Here is an 18,097-nt window from a genome sequence, read left to right as displayed (position 1 = left end):
AATTTCAAAGACATTCTATAGATTCAAATATTCATTGCAAAATTGACATGAGAACATCAAAGTTGCATTGTTAATGCATTGCCAAGAAATACTTGTTATGTCCACAAGGGAGAGCAAGACAGCCTGTGCAAAAGTTAAAGAATGTATTGCAGCGATGGACTTTACAAAGACCGTGCGGAACTAGGATAACGCTAATGCTTTATTTAGTTGCCAAAGTTCGTCATCAGACCAGGGGGGTGTACTATGACATAAGATTATGGGGTTAGCGAGCTAAGCTTTAACCCTTTGAGCAATCAACTGCTTTGAAAAACCAGTCTCCATTCCTGGAGGATCCCATCGAGCTCGGGGGTCTCTTTGCAGGGTGGCGGCTATTTAGAGGCCCAATAAATCTGTTGGCTTTCTCTGAGGATACGCTACACAAAAGATACAGATTATCAACAGATGGAATGCAATGCATACAATACATACAAGTTCATGAATAAGCTTTGGTGTAATTGTTTCAGACAAAACATTATTAGCATTAAGTTTAGGAGCTTTAGAATGTGCAGTTCAGAAATAAACTGTAGGATAATTAGTGAGTGTCAATTTATTAATTATGAATGGTAAGGCAAATAAGGTATTAACCTACAAATGACATGATTAACACACAATTTTTGGCAGCAACCCGTTTTTTTGCCAGGGTTGTTTTATTATGGTTGTTTTATGTTCTTTGTATCTGTCCATTGCATCCGTCAGTGTCAGTCTTTTTTCCTCAGGAGAGAAATACACTGCTTGTGTATGGTCCATGCTGAACCACTATTTAGGTGTGTGACGATACATCGGATTGATGTGTCTGTTCAAAGGGCACCAATCCAATCCAATCAATACAACATGCGAAGATTGATTTGTAACGTTATGAATCATAGCAAAATATTTATTTAAATGTCCATAATCTTATACCGGTTTGCCCTCTAGCAACACTGGCAACATTATAGTTTACATTTCCCACTTGACCTCATCATCACTAGTGCTTTTTAAACATGACGTCAATAGGTTGGACCCTTGATAGGTCATATATGCACGTTGTAAGAGAATTGTGTTGGCTGGATTATATATATCAATAATGTCTTACTATATCAGATTGTTTTGGATCATATAGTACATTTTGTAATATTTTTTGTGAAATTTTGTGAACTTTTTTTTGTCCCTGGTGAGTTACAGATATCAATAAAATGTTTATTAAATGGTTTGACTTTTGTTTTTTGTTTTACAGGAGGCTTGGATAAAGTGAGACTCAGAGATTCTCAGGTTTGTTAGCATGTGCCATTGTCATTGTGTTGTTTCACGGATGCACAATAGATTTAGATTGGTCTTTGTACATTCTTAGTACATTTTTAGTACAGTATATGCACATCAGCTTCTGGTCGTTACAGAAAAAATCATTTTTATATTCGAAAAATGTTTCCCATGAATGACTTTTTACCAGATTTCTCATTTAAAAAATGACAAGATGTTGATTTTCTTTAATGTTTCTCATGAATATATTTAACAAAATATTTCAAACAGTATTGTGCACTGGCTCCTTTTAACTTGTAAGTTATAAGCAGTAAGATTAGTCATTCCCCTCAAAAATAATAAAATAAACTATTGTTACATGCTCCTGTGTTCCTCAGCCTGCTGTAGTACATCTGCAAGGCCAGGAGACAACAATTCAAGTAAAGGAAGGTAAGCGTTAAATTTTAGAAGCTAGCTAGCTATTTTCTCCTCGTAAATAATACTATTAATACTGTCCTTCTTATTTTGTACTGATTTTTTAGTAATAACTTTTAAGACACCATTCCACTGTCAAAGAATGAGTTTATAAAGTTACTGATAGTTAAAATTGGTAGTACATTGAATAGTTGCATTTCTTTAAATGTGTACAATAATGAAATGTGTCATTCACTGAGTAGAGCCTTCTGAAGTGTTTTAACAAAGAGAGCTGTGTGCACACTTACCCAGCCGAACGAGAATGTAGAACTCTGCCTTCGGATGACGGATGTTGAGTGACTGCCCTTTTCTCACGCTGAGATCTTTCAGAAGGCGTCCTCAAAAACTGGAAAATGATATCCATACACCACAAGGTGTTCAAGATGCACTCGCGCTCCGGAGAGCTGGAGGTGCTGGTCGACGGCACCTACTTCATCTATAGTCAGGTAGAAGTGAGTACGGTCTTGGGCCTAACTCCATACCTCAGCCGCATGCCACTCAATCCATCTCACTGCAGGGCTGCCCCATAAGCCTGGAGCCCAAATTCACTGGGTTCAAGAGGAGTCAGCTGATTTCCTGGTACCTATAGACAGTTAGCAAATTTTATTCTGGCTATTCATTGCGAGTGTACCTTTTTAAAAAATAAAAACAAATAAATAAATAAAAATGATAATAAAATGACGAGCCAAGTTGCCCTGTCCTCGTCATCATCTTATGTTCTTAAGCATGATTAAAGACTAGCAATGAAAATCCATGGTTTTGCCTGCACAGTATCATACAGCAACTGCAGTGGGAATGGAGAAAGAATGAATGGTTTCTGAATCTGCAGTAGGTACCACATGCAAATTTAAGTTTAATACAAGTAGTAGTCGGCATTGAAATCAAATGCATTGGTGTCCATCCTTGCTTGACTGATCCGTTCAAAGAAATAGTCAGCAGCAGAGTTGAATTAGTCATACTATTGAAATGTATTTGTTCAGCATGCCTTTATATTTGTAAGTATTGATGGTTTTGTATTCATCACTGTGTGTTAGTATACATAAGTATGCTTAAGTATGCACACATTGCTGCAAGTTCATTATACAAACACACTTTTCTTCGTGCCTTTGCTTCTGCCATGCGTGGCTGCCAGGTTTACTACCTCAACTTCACTGACATCGCCAGCTACGAGGTGATGGTGGACAAAACGCCCTTCCTGCGCTGCACGCGGAGCATCGAGACGGGCCAGCGCAAGTTCAACACCTGCTACACCGCAGGGGTGTGCCTGCTGCGAGCCCACCAGAAGATCTCCATCAGGATGGTGTACGAGGATACCTCCATCAGCATGACCAACCATACCACCTTCCTGGGCAGCATCCGGCTTGGCGAAGCTCCGCCCACCAGCCACTCTTGAGCGATGCTTTACATGTTGGCTTCTGTCCCATGGAAGAAAAGACTCAGAGTCAATCAAAGTCTCCCTCCTTACTAGCTATGTCTAAGTATGCCCCTGTCCCCAGGTACAAACACATTTATGTGGTGATATGGGATCAGCACATTTCAGAAGGACGCCATATCAGCCACTTAGGACTGAAGGCAAAACCATGCTTTTCATTTCCTCCAGCAGTTCTTCAAGCATGTTCCCAGGCTGCGCGTACCAGAGCTGCAGGCTTTGTAGCATCAAAGGAGGAGAAATCAAACTCCCGTCACCCACCCATGCAGAATAAAGGGGAACACCTCGTGCTAGTGCTAAGTGTCACAATGTGTGTGTGTGTGTGTGTGTGGGTGTGTGTGTAACAGTGTAACAGTTATATTACAGTCCTATTATCCAACAAAACGGGCCTGTTCAGAAACTGAAATGGGCAAAAATCTTGGCCAAACTGTTTTGCAGAAACAAGATAGCTGCAACACCCAAAGTCCGGAAGAGATTTATGAGCAGGCATTAGCATTATTCACTGAACCACAATTATGGCTGTTAAACATACATTACTATATGCTTGTCATGTAAACTAACTAAATACTCAGCTTGACATCCACCTGTTAAACCAAGCAAAGGACTGAATTCAATATAAAGAACCTGTGCAATCACTTTCTTGCATTTAACATGTCCATTAAGCCGCAAACAAATGTACAGTAGCTTGTGTCAAATTTATAAACAAGAAAAAAAAATGTTTTGATTTAAAGTATAATTTTTATGTATGAGTCAGAGGTTTGACATCTTTCTATATGGATGCTCACTTCAAGTTCACTTTTGTTCAACGGCCCACTGAAGTCTTGCTGCTGATTGGTTAAACCATACCATCATGTTAACACAAGAAACCTGGCTGATAAAAATATATATCTACTAAATAAAATAAGCATTATGTCGTTCTATATGTATTACTTAAAATGGTTGATATGGATTGCACAGAATCTGTTTATTCAAACACTGTTTGGTGAGTTTAGTTATCAAGAAATGGAAATTCACATAATGTGCTTGTAAATACTGAGTTAGTCCATGCCATAGTTAAGAACAAATGTTGATTGAGCTCTGGTTATAGTAAGAAGCTTGTAGCCCTCCATAACTCAATAGCTGATTCAGTCTTGAAATGCAGTTAATGAAGTATGTCCATCATTAGCTTTGCTGATATTAATGGATTATTTGTGGAAAAGGGTCACAGTAGTTCCTAGTTGTAAATTGTAATTACTAAATGGTCCTTAGGTACCTCACTCCCTCTTTTTAGATAGGCAGCTAGAATCTGTGACAGCCAAATACAGCCTTTGTATCTCTTCCTTTTATTTTGGACTGTGAGCATGATCAAAATTGGTCAAAAGGTCAATATTAGGCCTTTTTAAGAGTACTTTTCATACATTTTCAAAAGTTTATCTTAAAAAAGACCTTGCGTAATTACAAGTGTGCTTAACTGATCAGATATAAACATTTATTGCAAACAAATAATATATTTTGATTCCGTGTCTGACCCATCAAACCTGTATAGCATGGTATATTTGCACAATGCTTGCTCTATTTCCCATAGAGAAAGTGGTGTGGTAATGTCCATGTGGCTCAAATCGAATCTGAATCTGGCTGTAGCCTCTAATCTCAAGGGCAGTGCAGTCCTCCAGCACATGAACTGTAGCTGTTCAGTGGAAAAAGTGTTTTTTTTCTTCTTATCTTATTATTCTTTGTGTAGGGGGGACCCATGTGCACATAAATATACACATTTTGGTTTGTAGCAAGAGCAGTGGGGTGTCATGTAATGCCAATGCTAAAACTTAAGATTGGCCGAAAAATGCACTGCTGCTATCAACAATTCCGAGTCAAATGAAAACATAAGATAAATTGTCTTGATCTTAAGCAAGACACCACAAAAAGGTCAGTGCACCGAAATGAAAGCCATACAGGGTCTGAAGAGTCAGTGTCTTAGGCCTATTACGGTTAGGTGAGGGAATAAGCCTAATTATTATGTATGTATGCTAGTGTTCTTCATGGTGATAGCAATCATGTCACGCACATTTCTCTTTAAAGATTGTCTCTTATTACCAAGGCCAGTTTCACATGGAGTGAAGCAAGTTGATTGGTCATTACTACACACACATTTAAAGTTGTGAAATATTTAGTACTCAAGTTATGTGCTTATTAATTCACAACAGTATTATAAATAGTTTTTGTTTTAATTTTAACTTAACATCAATTTTTATGTTAACATAAAAACATATTTTTCAAGCCACAAAACACAACTTATGAGTTTTGAGAGCAATTTGAGATCAAAGTGTTGTTAAATATTTGGGTATTTATTGAATTATAGCTGCCCAAACTCTAGAAATACAATATTACATTCAATGCTGTTTTACCAGTAGGATGGGTAAATATGCAGATTCTGAAGCAAGAGGTAATATGTGTTTAGTATACCACCCCCCGTTAAGTATCACATTTATGTTTGGTTGTTTGATTGTTTCAAAGTTGAGGTGCTTATCCAAGTTAAAATGAGACAATGGCTTTTATGACTCCTTATGAAATGAAAATATGCCACGAGGCCCACTTGCACTGAGATCTGTGTATCTTTGGCAGTAGTTAAAACAAGACAAATAGTTTTTTTTTATGCCCCACCAGTTAACAGCATGTTCTCAAGCGGTTTGTTTGGATGCGAGTGGACTTTGAACTTCAATCATTTGGAATTTGGTCACAGTTTGTGATTGTATTTGTAAGATTCAGCAGAATGCTAAAGGAAAATGAATCTAGTTCATTTGAAATTCAAAGTTTATTTAAACAGTCTGTATCAACCTGTTGAGGCCAAACTCTTTGTTTCACTGTATGGTCAATGTTCACATTGAGTGCACACATTTTAAAATTCATTTACACGTCATATCACTGAATAAATGTATAATTTTTGCTGCCTTGGACAGCTTGTCTATTTTTAAAAAATATGTATTTGATTTGTATGTATTTTGCATTTATAACATATACAGCATACACTAGCTGATAACTAACATTTCCATCACATCACTAGCAACTATGGTTTGTTATCCTGCTTCACAGAACATATTGTACATTTGTATACTGTATTGTGATTGTACATATGTACATAATAGTAATACTTTTTGTAAATTGACTTCATTTCATGATTTATACAATTAAAGTATTTTTCAGTCATAACTTAATTGCTTGATGACCGTTTTTATTACCACTGCAAATACATGCACACATACTTTCATATAGCCGCAAACTGTCCAGCCAACCCGTTCACACTCTGATGTCCAGCAAAGCTGATGTGCTCTGTCTCTTGCACCACAAACAATTTGCTCCCATTTAGTCTTTCTCTCCCCCTCTCTCTGATGGGGTTTTCTTCAGTAAATAGCTCAATATACATACCACTAGTTGTAGCCAGGCAGATACTGTTCCTAAAGACTATAGCACCCCCTTTTGGTCAAACACCCAACAGGTCTATCAAGATCCAGACAGAATGCTCCGTTTGATATTCATCCAGGTGCAACATTATTTCTGTTTAATGTAGCGAAATAGCACATCAAAAAGAGACATGAAAGTTCAGACAAAAAAGTGCATGCTGTCACTTTCTCATTCCACCCTGACTTACACAGAACAAATAATTGACATGCTGATACATGAAAATCTGAATATGCAGTTACTCAGTGAACTACTTTAAGGTGCTACTCCCTCAGATTTTGAGTCACAAATATTTAGCCACATGCAGTGCGTTATTACTGATCTTAATGTCCTCTGTTGACGAATTGTCATTCCAAGACTAGCAGATCTACTTAAGAGATCCTCAATCAACTATACACACATATATGTGTGTGTGTGTGTGTGTGTATGCGCCACCAACTGATTGAGATCTGACCTGACCTGTAATTTCTTTTGGGTTGCAGCACCTTTCATTGTATGGATGTTGTATGCATCCTAACAAAAATAATTCTTGTACAACAGACAAAAATATTTAGTCAAAGAAGTCAAAGCTAAATTGAGATGATCATATTGGCTTGCATGGCTAATTTATACTCTAAATCGGTGGTTCTCAACAGGGGGGCCGGGGCCCAAAAGGGTCCTGGAATATTTCCATGGACATAAGGGGCCTTGGGGACAAAAAGGTTGAGAACCACTGCTCTGAATAACTCTGAAATCCACTTGGGCAACCAAAAATATATTGGAGCCACTTGGGTAATTCATCTCAAAGGGAAAATGTGTCACTTTGACAATATAAAACAGCCACCTGTGGAAATGCCAATACACACTTCTGTCTCGTGTGTGACATTTGACCTTTGCAGAAATGGCTAACGTCCATCCTGAATCAGCATTGTGGTTAGGAGGAGCACAACAGGAAGAACAAGGCCCCATAAGAAGGCTCACACCCGTACGGGCACCTTTCATAAACATGAACATCCTCTCACCTCTGAAACAGTTCTGACACCCAGCATCAGGATAGGAAGCTAACAAAAGGGATTCACTGATGGTAAAAGGGATTTTTGCAACAAAACACTTGTGTCTCTTGAAGTTGTCAAATAAACATCCTCATTCTTTGGAACTGTGTATTGGTACAGACTACAATGGCTTGCTACAGTCAAGAGGGTGTAACCTGCAATTACAATGGCACTCTCTGTGCTTGTCATTTGTATGGATGTTCATGCTTTACACACCCAGAGACCTTTGCATTGATCTACTGAAACCTGAAAGAAGAATGTGAGACCTGGCATTAAGCACCCAAAACATAAAGAGAAATAACGTTGTATGAGACCAAGGCTTCCCTTGATGCCAGGCCTGTCAACTCAGGATCAGTTAAAAATGAGGTGTCAATTAGGTAGTCCCTGGTGACCAAATGATACTTGAGTCCAAATATGTAGCTTCCTCCATTTGAAGCCCAGTGTTCTTCAATTTTTTAACTGTTATGTGAGCATCTTTCCACTCATTTTTATTTGTATATTAATTTGCATTCACCCAAGAAGGACCTTGTTCAAATTCATGTATAACTGAAAATATTGATAAACTTATGTAAAATGTAATGACAAGCACTGCGCAAGCCTGAAAATGGCACAGAGCAAAGCAGTTTTACAATAACTGTGAAACAGAAAACACCACACAAACAAAAAACAATAACTTTTATAAAACACTGAATAGTCACGTTTAAATAAAAAAGCAAAACATATCCCAGTTCATGCATTCATGCTTCCAATTAGCTAACACAGTTTTTTAGTATCATCCTTGTTGCTGCTGTAGCAGAATGAATTTGAAATGATCCACAGTCATCTGCTGAATTAACTTAAACTGCATCAGAGCTTTTTCCACAGATCCACTCTCCATACATTTCAACTTCAGTTTCATCTTAAATAATGGCAAAGTATAAAAGTACATTTGATGTGCAGAGTATACCAGCATGAAAATATGTATTCTTGCATTTACCAGAGTTCAAACAAAAGTTAGGTGTCACATTTCACAGAACGAAAGACATCTTCTCTTTGGCTCCTGGTTGTTGAAATACATGAGTGGCAGTTAGAACTCTGAAGATGAAATCCCAGGAATGAAATATGTATTCAGCTTTTTCTGTTATCACTTTGCAAAAGCCAATTAGGACAGCAATTCCAGACAAGAACGTTACAGGTAGCCTTGCTCTCTCCTTCAATTATGCTTTAGAACAGATGCCCAATATTTAGATAAAACATGGATTACATGTGGAGAAAATGCATAGGCCTATAGTTGAAAATATAACTATATATTAAAATTTTACTTTCACTGATAAGAGTGGCCTGCAATGTTCACAGAAAATTATACGCAGGGCTCTATGTGCAAGCACTGGATGGCGTGGTCAATAAAGCTTTTTTGTTCACAACATTCATCTTGTTGCTTTTTGGAATCAGCAGTCAGGTTCACCAAAAGATTTAACTGGAAATATGTTTTTATAAATTCAGAGAGGTGAAAAAATAGTAGACAGTTGATGTGCAAGCGATTGATTGTGTGCATGTGTGTGCAGAGTTAGTGGTATGTTAAATTACTCCAAAACAAATTACGCTCAACTGTTTTCCCCCACATTTTTTGACTGAGCCCCTAAATTTATTCATTTAGAGGCTCAGTCAAAAAAGAAAAATGTAGAACCCTAATATCTTATTGCCTTAAACCAAACCAAAAACTTTCAAACATGTTATCTCAAGAGGTACAATAAAAAAAAAGTTGTCTTATGGATCATACAAGAAAGTCGTTCAACTTGCATCAAGCAGACAGAAGCAATAAAGGCAACAAAATTATTTTCAAAAAAAATTAAACAAAACCCTAGAAGGAACGTTCACAGAAGTGGACCAAATGAAATTCAGGCCTCCCCATAACAGGCAGTCAGACCTGAAGGTCCCCCAACCTGCCTTCAAACAACTAAAATGCACCAACAAAAAAGAACACACCCCCAAAACAGAGAAGGTTCACTAAAGAAACTAAAATCATGTCCCCCAAAAATAAATAAATAAATGAATAGCTCAAATGGTTATGAGGGATGAACACATAGGCTCCAATAAGGACAACTGAGGCTAGGTTCCCAATTAGCACAGGTGCAGGTATTTCTCAATAACAGCAGGTGTGGACGGTTCCTAATCAGCACAGGAGAAGGGCACCCATATAGCACTTCAGGGGAAAAAGCAGCAAAACATAACAAGAAGAGTCCTAAAAGCTGCATTTAAAGATGGCTTTTTTCATAATTATTGTTTTTTATTTTCCTTTATTTCTCCTTGCAATTATGTAAGTATTTTATGCTCAATTCAGCTTATATATATATATATATATATATATATAGTTTGTGCACAATTGTATTTTTTATACAGATTATTCCTATTTATATTATTATTTAATATTGTTTCTTAATGTATCTTCTTGGACATTATTTCATGTATTGTGTTCTCACTTTTAATTCCTAGTTGATCATTTTTGTGTTTTTATTGTCCTTTTCTGTTTAGCACTTTGGGCTGCAAATGTATGCAAGATGCTCTACAAATGAAGTTAATTATTATAAATCAATCAACTTTTATGTATTGAGCGTGCATTACAAAGCATTTGTCACAATACATTTCACAGAATACCCCTGGCATCACAGTAGAATCCATCCTCTTCTGGCTAGCTCAAGATGTGGTGCCATTGGGTCAAAACATGGTCGTCTTGCAAAAGAGAATTGAAATCCCCTTGCAAAAGATATTTCGATCTCAACAGGGCATTCCTGGTTAAATAAAGGTTAAATTATTAATTTTTTTTTTTCCAGTTAATTTTTAGTCAACTGCTTTTCAGCTCAGAACAGGTTATATGAAGCATCTGATGGTGGGGGACTGGGGGGCAGGCTCAGGCTCAATAATTGCTTTGGATTCGGGGCAGGTTCCCTTGCTGAGAGAGGGAAACAAGAAACGAGACTATAGAGTTAGGGAACAGCAATGGAGAGCAAACAAACATGGTTGAGATGGCAATATATGTCCCCACCAAGAGTTTCCAATGGCAGCACAGGCATGAGAAACGAAATAAATCTACCCACTCCCCAGTGAAAACGGGGTCACAGCTGTCTGGTGACAGACATTATTATTATTCCCTTCTCTATCTCTTTCTATTTGTGGTTATATCGGTACATGTCAGTAAAAATGTTGTCATTGTTGTCACTGACAAAAAGGTAATTATTATTTCACTATCGGGATAAAATGGTTTAATGTTTAGCATTGAGTAAAGATTAACCAATAGTGTCAATTTAGGGTGTGGGTGTGGTGAGAATCTTCAGCAAAGTCTTCACACCTTTCCCTCTCACCTCTCAATCATTGGGTCTCGGCTCAGGGAAGGTGTCAACCTTTGATCTAAATCCACAAATTAACTGTTTGAAAATGTCCCTGAAAGTGCTGTGCTTTGGCAAAAGTCAATCAAAATAGATGACAACTAATCTTTAGCTGACTATGAGCTATACAAACTCCAAAAAGAGTTAAGGAGATTGCTTTGCTGTTACAGTATATGTACAAAGCAAGTAATTAACAGTCAAGCCGGAGTTAGTGGCGCTAAGATGACTCGCCCCCTGGTCCTCTTTAAACTTAGGTCTCCCCCTTGGAGTGTGCAAGATCCCACTGTGTTCTGAGACATGTCTCCTCAAATCTTTTCAGTGAGAGTAATTAAGACACTAATACGATGTTCAAAGCCTCCCTATGAAAGTCCTGAGAACAATATTACCTTCGCTCATAGGGGGAATAATAATGGGTAGGGGCTGCATAAATAGTGCATTATAAACTCAGGACTTTACCCCCACAAATTCCCCCTGAAAACCTTTCAACCACTAATACCAGACTGACATAGACCCCCTCACTTCTTACTAACACTAAAATAGTTGTCTGTTTCTGTTAAGGATTTGTGGACACAGCCTACATGTAGCCTATTACAACCGCAACAATACGTGCAACTGGCGATTCTATCACCAGTTGACAGTGAAAATAAATAGGAAGAAAAGAAATCTCACTATGCCAAATTAAAATGGCAATAAATTGTGTAATTTACAAAGCACTTTTGGTTACTACTTAATTTTAAATTTATGGTCATTGGAGTTATCTTGTTGCATGCAATATTGAAATTGGGTTGTCATAGACGCAATAAAGAAATAGGTGGTACTTCGTCATCTTTCTCAACACGGACAGATTATTTGTGTCAAAGCTTCAATGTATATAATATTCCACGCAAACAGAATATTCCGTGGAATATGAAATAAATAAATAAATAATCGTTTTGGTTTAGGATTTTTTAATTTCTTTACTGATATTCAAGTAGCCTACATTTTTCACTTAATTTCAACTTTATTCAAGACTCTTCTTAAATAGAGGTCCATAGCAGGAGTACACACAGACTGGTGGGACTTTGCAATGCGGTGCAATACCGACGTGTTAAACTGCCCAGGTGAGAATAGCAAAAGACAATGAATGCGTCACTTCTGGGTTTTCGGTGCAAATCCGCGAACCGTAGGCTGTTGAGCATGTGAATAGCTATACGCCTATCGTGATGAGATCAAATAACAAAGTGAGAAAATCACAGTTTTCATGAATTATAATGATTATGTGTATCTTAATGTCCAAAGAACCCAGCAGGTGGCCAAATGTAGCACATGCGTATTTGCTGGACGGAAACGTGTGCTCTTAAAAAGCTTGAAAAGGAAAACGTTTCCTGTCAAATATTTTATTGTCCTAATTGCGATAGCCTCCACATATAGGATCAGTCTTCCCATCGCATTTTTATTTGTCAATGTAGCTTTGTATTAAACTACATTAGGTATGATCAGTTTTAAAAATGGTGTGTTTAGATGGTGAAAACCGATTAAAAAGTTCAGTTTTGGTTTAAGGGTCGACTGCGTTCAAGATATGCCGATTTATTTCTGTAAACTCACTAATTCGTGCACCCTAGTAATTAAACAATTCGCGATATCCCAATACATTTACATGACGGGCCAAAAAAAAAGTGGGCTCGTCCGGGATTTGAACCCGGGACCTCTCGCACCCTAAGCGAGAATCATACCCCTAGACCAACGAGCCATCGAGCTCAAACAATGGTGGATACGTATATAGTTCTAGTAGTCGAATTTTAGCTCCATGCTGTTAACAAAATATTTCAGCAATGTTGATGTTTGGTAACAGTGATATCCACCCCGAAACAGTCATGAGTCAGATGGACACAATATTGTTTTTACTGCATTGTTTCATTAACGTAGTCTTATGGAAGCGTCTCTTTCAAGTAGTCTAACTAGGCGCGTTGGTAAACGCCACACACACAACTACTTTGCCTAATGACTGGGATCAATCGATTGACCGCCATTATAATAGCCTACAGACGACGAGGCAACGGGGAAGATATTTTCAGAGCATTGTACTAACCGCCTATTAGGCCTACATGTCGTGAACACCCACGGTGCTTAATTTTGAACATTTGAATGTTTGTTGTGATTAGAACAAGTTACTATAAGCATATTTAGACTGAAACAAATGTTAGGGCTATAGTTATATAATAAAGATTTGGAAATGCATCAATTTGCTTTGCATATTCTCGTGGGACGGGTATGCTTGTGATTCTAGATGATTGTGGCCAATGCACTTTCCATAGTCACACCAATCAAGTGAGTAGCCTACGTTGCACGGGTACGTTCACAAGTTAGTTTTGCAGTCTACGCCCAGTTGACTGATGTTACATAGGCTACATTCCACATTTTCACGTGTAAGGCTGTTTTATTATTTTAATGAAAGCGCCACATAGACATCGAGATTTGCTCATTACGTGACCCTGGCCTTACTTAACATTATTTGGGAACCAATGTAGCCTTGACAAAAATAAGACAATTACACGGTGTCAAACGAAGACCTCCCACTACGGAGAATTTATGTAGCCTATGTTGATGATGAAATAGAAGCCCTTAGAAGCTCTAGCCGAGATCATTTAGCCACTTAGTCATAACTCCCTAGATAAGGATTTAATCCCAAGATAAAAGATCAACATAAATAAACAATTTAAATCATCCATCCATCGTGCAAAAAGCTAGCATTTGCTATGTGTATTATTATTATTATTATTATTATTATTATTATTATTATTATTACTACTACTACTACTGCTACGTAGATCTAAATATTTTCTTATAATAGTTTTGGTAGCCTACAACTTTTTTCGCAAGACAACAAATGGATGCAAAATGCATTCATTGTTCATCCATTTGATTTTAACGTCTGATAACTCGGTAAAGAATACTTTGGACATGTTTTGAGTGCGGGGAAATTTACGCCAACATGAATGTGGTTCATTCAAGCACACTAGTCTACCTGAGAAGAGTTTCATTCATCTGTAGCTTAGTTGTAAATGGGCGTGGCCTGGGAAAAGTCAGGAGATATAAAGGGTCAAGCCACAGCCATCCCAAAATATTCCCAGCAAGAAAGACAGGACGTTTGGATACAATTTACACTTGGTTACTTCTGTCTGGATTACAACACTGCTGACTGCATTAAGAATATCCAAACAATTACTTTTATTTTCACAACTGAATTTCCAAATTGTGGAGGAGCGATTTTACTGAAATCTACAGGAACCAAGTAAAATGAATTACTTGTTTGTCATGACATTTCTTCTGTGCACGTATTGTTGTGGAGGTATCCATTGGCTGTAAGTATGACGTTTTTGTTGGTTTTTCTTTTTCACTAGTTTCCCTACTTTGGACTTTTTTAAAAGCCAGGTCTAACCCACTGCTTGTTTAATGTTTCTTTTGGCGTGCCACATTTTGAGACTGTTGGATTCTGCGTGAATAGTAAATGGAATGTTTGCTCTTTTTTCTAGTGGGCTCACGGTAAATGGGAGCTCAGTGGGCTGGAACCAAACCCATCACTGCAAACTGTTAGAAGGTCTGGTTCCTGATCAGTTCCAACTTTGCCGGAGAAATCTGGAGCTGATGCACAGTATTGTTCAAGCGGCCAAACTCACCAAAGTGACGTGCCAGAATACTTTCACGGACATGAGATGGAATTGTTCATCGATTGAGAATGCACCGCATTTCACGCCGGATTTGGCGAAAGGTAATTTCATTTCTAAGGTGTTTTACCTTCTTGTTTTTACAGAATGTTAAATGTGGCCTGATGGTCAAACGCTTTGTGATAGCCTATAAGAGCAGAAAAGCAATACGATTACTGTAATATGTTCGTGTATTTTTGTTTCATTCTAGGTACACGAGAATCTGCATTTGTGTTCTCGCTGGCTGCCGCTGTTGTCAGCCATTCTATTGCGAGAGCGTGTGCGTCTGGCGAGCTCCCCAGCTGTTCTTGCGCGCCTGCACCGGCTGAGCAGGCGGGGCCAGACTTCAGGTGGGGCGGATGCGGTGACAACCTTCGCTACGGTCTTCAAATGGGCTCCGCTTTTTCTGATGCACCTATGAAAAACAGTAGATCTGGCTCGCAGGCATTCAGACTGATGCACCTACACAACAATGCTGTTGGGCGACAGGTATTTAACTCATTAGATTATGTTTAAAAATGTCCAAAGTTAATCGCCTACATATCGCACAGTTTAACCAATTGCTCTCTCCCTTTCAGTCACTCATCGACGCTATGCAAACCAAGTGCAAGTGTCACGGAGTATCGGGATCTTGTTCAGTCAAGACATGCTGGAAAGGACTACATGATATTAATCATATTGCGACAGACCTGAAGTCCAAGTATTTGGCTGCAACCAAAGTGATACACCGCCACGTGGGGACCCGTAGGCAACTGGTTCCCAGAGAGCTGGATGTCAGACCTGTGAGAGACAGCGAGCTGGTCTACCTGGTCAGCTCCCCTGACTACTGTGCACATAATGATAAGCATGGATCATTTGGAACACAGGACAGGTATTTCCCATTATTTGTATTCATCAAAGTAAATTGCAGTGGCAGTCTACATCTGTGAAAAGTTCTAGCCATTTGTAACAAAAATGTTGGTATGAAAATATTATTGAGCATACCAACTAAATTAACAATTTTCATTGTATTCTCTCCTGATACAGCGGGTCATTGAATTCTGAAATCCTACTAACTTGTATTAGTAGCAGAACTGAGAGCGTTGTTGAAGAATTGCATTTTTTTCTTTCATTAATGCATTTTATTATGTAGTGTATTTATTATGTAATGCAATGACTAACATTTCACTGCAATTACACATTCTACATGGTATTAATTCATTGGTATGTTTTCTTTTGCCCCTAGACAGTGCAATAAAACATCCAATGGCAGTGACAGCTGCAGTCTGATGTGCTGTGGGCGTGGCTACAATGCATACACTGAGAGGATAGTGGAGAGATGCCAGTGTAAATACCACTGGTGCTGCTACGTCACCTGCAAGAAGTGCGAAAGGATCGTGGAGAGATATGTGTGCAAATAATATCCTCCAAGGGTAGTGGGACTGAAGACAAAGCACTATACTTGCTCACCACATTTGCTTTATTTCTACATCAAGTGGAGGAAGACAACTTCCACAGTTCCCATTCAGGGCAAGGAACAATGGGATGGGGTTTTTCCTGGTCATCGGCTGAAGAAAGGTCCCTGAGACAGACTCCGTAACACAGCACAGAGAAAAGGAGATAATCTCAACTCATCCTCTTTCCTCAGAAACCTTGTTTGAAAGTTGATTCCTAGGGTTCGGCTAAGGCCTATTGCTCCAGCTGATCGGAGCTTTGTCAGAAGACTGTGATAGTTGCAGAAAGGGGCTTACATGATTGATTGGGAGCAATAGAAGTGCAGGCTTAGGGGGTCAAATGTTCTTTCAATGGAGAACTGACTGAATGGATCACAATGGCGTGAATTACAAAAAACACTATTCAAGCAGTCCGCAGATGCTAATTGCCCAGGCAGCTTTTAAATTTCTGGAGAGCTTCTTAAACACAGTTAAGCAAACAATTCTAATCGTTACTCATTAACTGATTTCAAAAAAGAATAACTGTTCTTCGATGTTGTCTGAAGCACTGCAACTCAAACTGCATGTACAGTTGCCAAGGGAGAGATACATTCACTGTCCAGTCACACTGCACTGAAAAGTGAAAGAAAATGATACTGTTGGTTTTGTTTTCTTGCGAAAACAAAACTAGTACTCAGTTAATTATTCATTTACATGAAACTATACATGTAAATAATTAGCCATTTATTACAAAGAGTGTAATTTTATATTTATTTTTAATAAACATTTATATAATGCTTTGTTTGGTCTTTTATAATGTACTTTACGTATAACAATATGGAGCAAGAAGCCAAAATATGGTAACTTGATCAGTATTGCAGTGATCTTGATACATCTTGACAGAATTATTATCACTGAAATATATGTCATATATATGTCTGTTTTAATTAAATGTTAACAAAACACACGCATGCTAAACATTTCACAATATCACTACTTCCCCAAATCATAGACGAGATATATGGTCTACTAAAGTTAAGCATGGAAAAGGTCTGTCTGACAGTTGACACTTGAAGTCCTAACTGTGACCTTCAGAATACCAATTAAGCATTCCCGATTCAGCTACTGTGAAACAAAACCAGAACTTGAGGATGAGCCAGACATTGCGTTCACTTCCTACTTGTCATTACACAGCCACCAAACAGATATGTCAAAAAGATTGCCAAGCAACATAGCATTTAAGGTAGACATGCAAATAAATGGTTTTCATTCTGTAGGCACCATTGTTCATAGGCTTTTGGACCAGGTTTATAACTGTCAGTGTGCTGTAAGTGTTCTCTTATCTCTTAGTTATGTGGGGTCTAAAAATGAACACCTATTTTAAGTAACTTATCAAATACTTTATTTTAACTGGGTTAATAAAAGAATGTACTGCAAATCAACAATAACAGAGTAGGCCAAGTTTAATTTTGGCTGAAGACCCTTTCTTTTTCCTTATTGCAGGCCACAAATCATGCCAGGTTTTGTCATCATCAACATCATAAACTAATTTATTTGTGGACTATCAGGTACCATGTCATCTTTATCAGCTCCTTCTATTATTCTTAGAGCTGGCCATAGTTTATTTATTTAGTATTTATAAGTTGATGAAAAAGTACTGATGGATTTCTTGACTGTCTGGGGGAATGAGTGTTTAAGTGACTCTACACAGACTGGGGACAGCAAGGGCATTTTTTCCACAAATAAATCTTCATAACAGTCCACTGAGAATCAACAGAATGTCTGAAAGCCAGATCATAATGGCCATTTAATTATCCATGTGCTGTAATTGCAATGAGAATGGCAGCATTGCTATGATACAATACAGTAAACGCATCCACGTAGTATATTCATGCTCATCCACAGAAGAGAAAAAAGCAGAGAAAAGCTGTGATCATCTTGAGTAAGTGAATGCAGGGCATCTCTGAAGAACCCAGGTCGCATTTAGGTCCATACCTGCAGCTTTCAGAATGGTTTGACA

The 18,097-nt window shown here is 38.1% G+C and overlaps 2 protein-coding genes and 1 non-coding gene across 6 annotated transcripts in view; 2 read left to right on the top strand and 1 right to left on the bottom strand.

Moving 5' to 3' along the window:
• Window positions 1-5,367, top strand: part of eda (ectodysplasin A) — a 58,695-nt gene extending 53,328 nt beyond the window's left edge. The window contains exons 5-8 of one of the 4 annotated variants that reach the window (XM_064350426.1): window positions 1,253-1,287; window positions 1,653-1,704; window positions 2,050-2,174; window positions 2,861-5,367. In XM_064350426.1, the coding sequence (XP_064206496.1) occupies window positions 1,253-1,287; window positions 1,653-1,704; window positions 2,050-2,174; window positions 2,861-3,121 (473 nt within the window). In that variant the 3' untranslated portion in view covers window positions 3,122-5,367. Of the gene's footprint in view, window positions 1-1,252; window positions 1,288-1,652; window positions 1,705-2,049; window positions 2,181-2,860 lie in introns of all 4 variants that reach the window. The other 3 variants (XM_064350428.1, XM_064350425.1, XM_064350427.1) reach the window with 3 other exon arrangements.
• A 7,272-nt stretch (window positions 5,368-12,639) lies between these two features.
• trnap-agg (transfer RNA proline (anticodon AGG)) lies at window positions 12,640-12,711 on the bottom strand. Its single transcript has one exon. It is a non-coding gene; the product is annotated as a tRNA-Pro (tRNA).
• A 1,347-nt stretch (window positions 12,712-14,058) lies between these two features.
• On the top strand, window positions 14,059-16,168 carry wnt11f2 (wnt 11, family member 2). Its single transcript, XM_064350424.1, has 5 exons — window positions 14,059-14,323; window positions 14,495-14,730; window positions 14,877-15,154; window positions 15,244-15,536; window positions 15,891-16,168. Exons 1-5 carry the CDS (start codon window positions 14,259-14,261, stop codon window positions 16,063-16,065), a joined length of 1,047 nt encoding a protein of 348 aa, XP_064206494.1. The 5' UTR covers window positions 14,059-14,258; the 3' UTR covers window positions 16,066-16,168.
• Window positions 16,169-18,097: the final 1,929 nt, after the last annotated feature.

This window comes from Anguilla rostrata, chromosome 9 (assembly GCF_018555375.3).
Source record: "Anguilla rostrata isolate EN2019 chromosome 9, ASM1855537v3, whole genome shotgun sequence".
In the NCBI taxonomy this organism is placed as follows: domain Eukaryota; kingdom Metazoa; phylum Chordata; class Actinopteri; order Anguilliformes; family Anguillidae; genus Anguilla; species Anguilla rostrata.
This window is presented reverse-complemented; position numbering and strand designations above follow the sequence as displayed.

Coding starts and splice junctions, on each gene's coding strand:
- wnt11f2 (XM_064350424.1), top strand. CDS start 14,259: ATGAATTACTTGTTTGTCATGACATTTCTTCTGTGCACGTATTGTTGT. Junction 14,731..14,876: donor CACGCCGGATTTGGCGAAAG/GTAATTTCATTT, acceptor GTTTCATTCTAG/GTACACGAGAATCTGCATTT. Junction 15,155..15,243: donor ACAATGCTGTTGGGCGACAG/GTATTTAACTCA, acceptor TCTCCCTTTCAG/TCACTCATCGACGCTATGCA.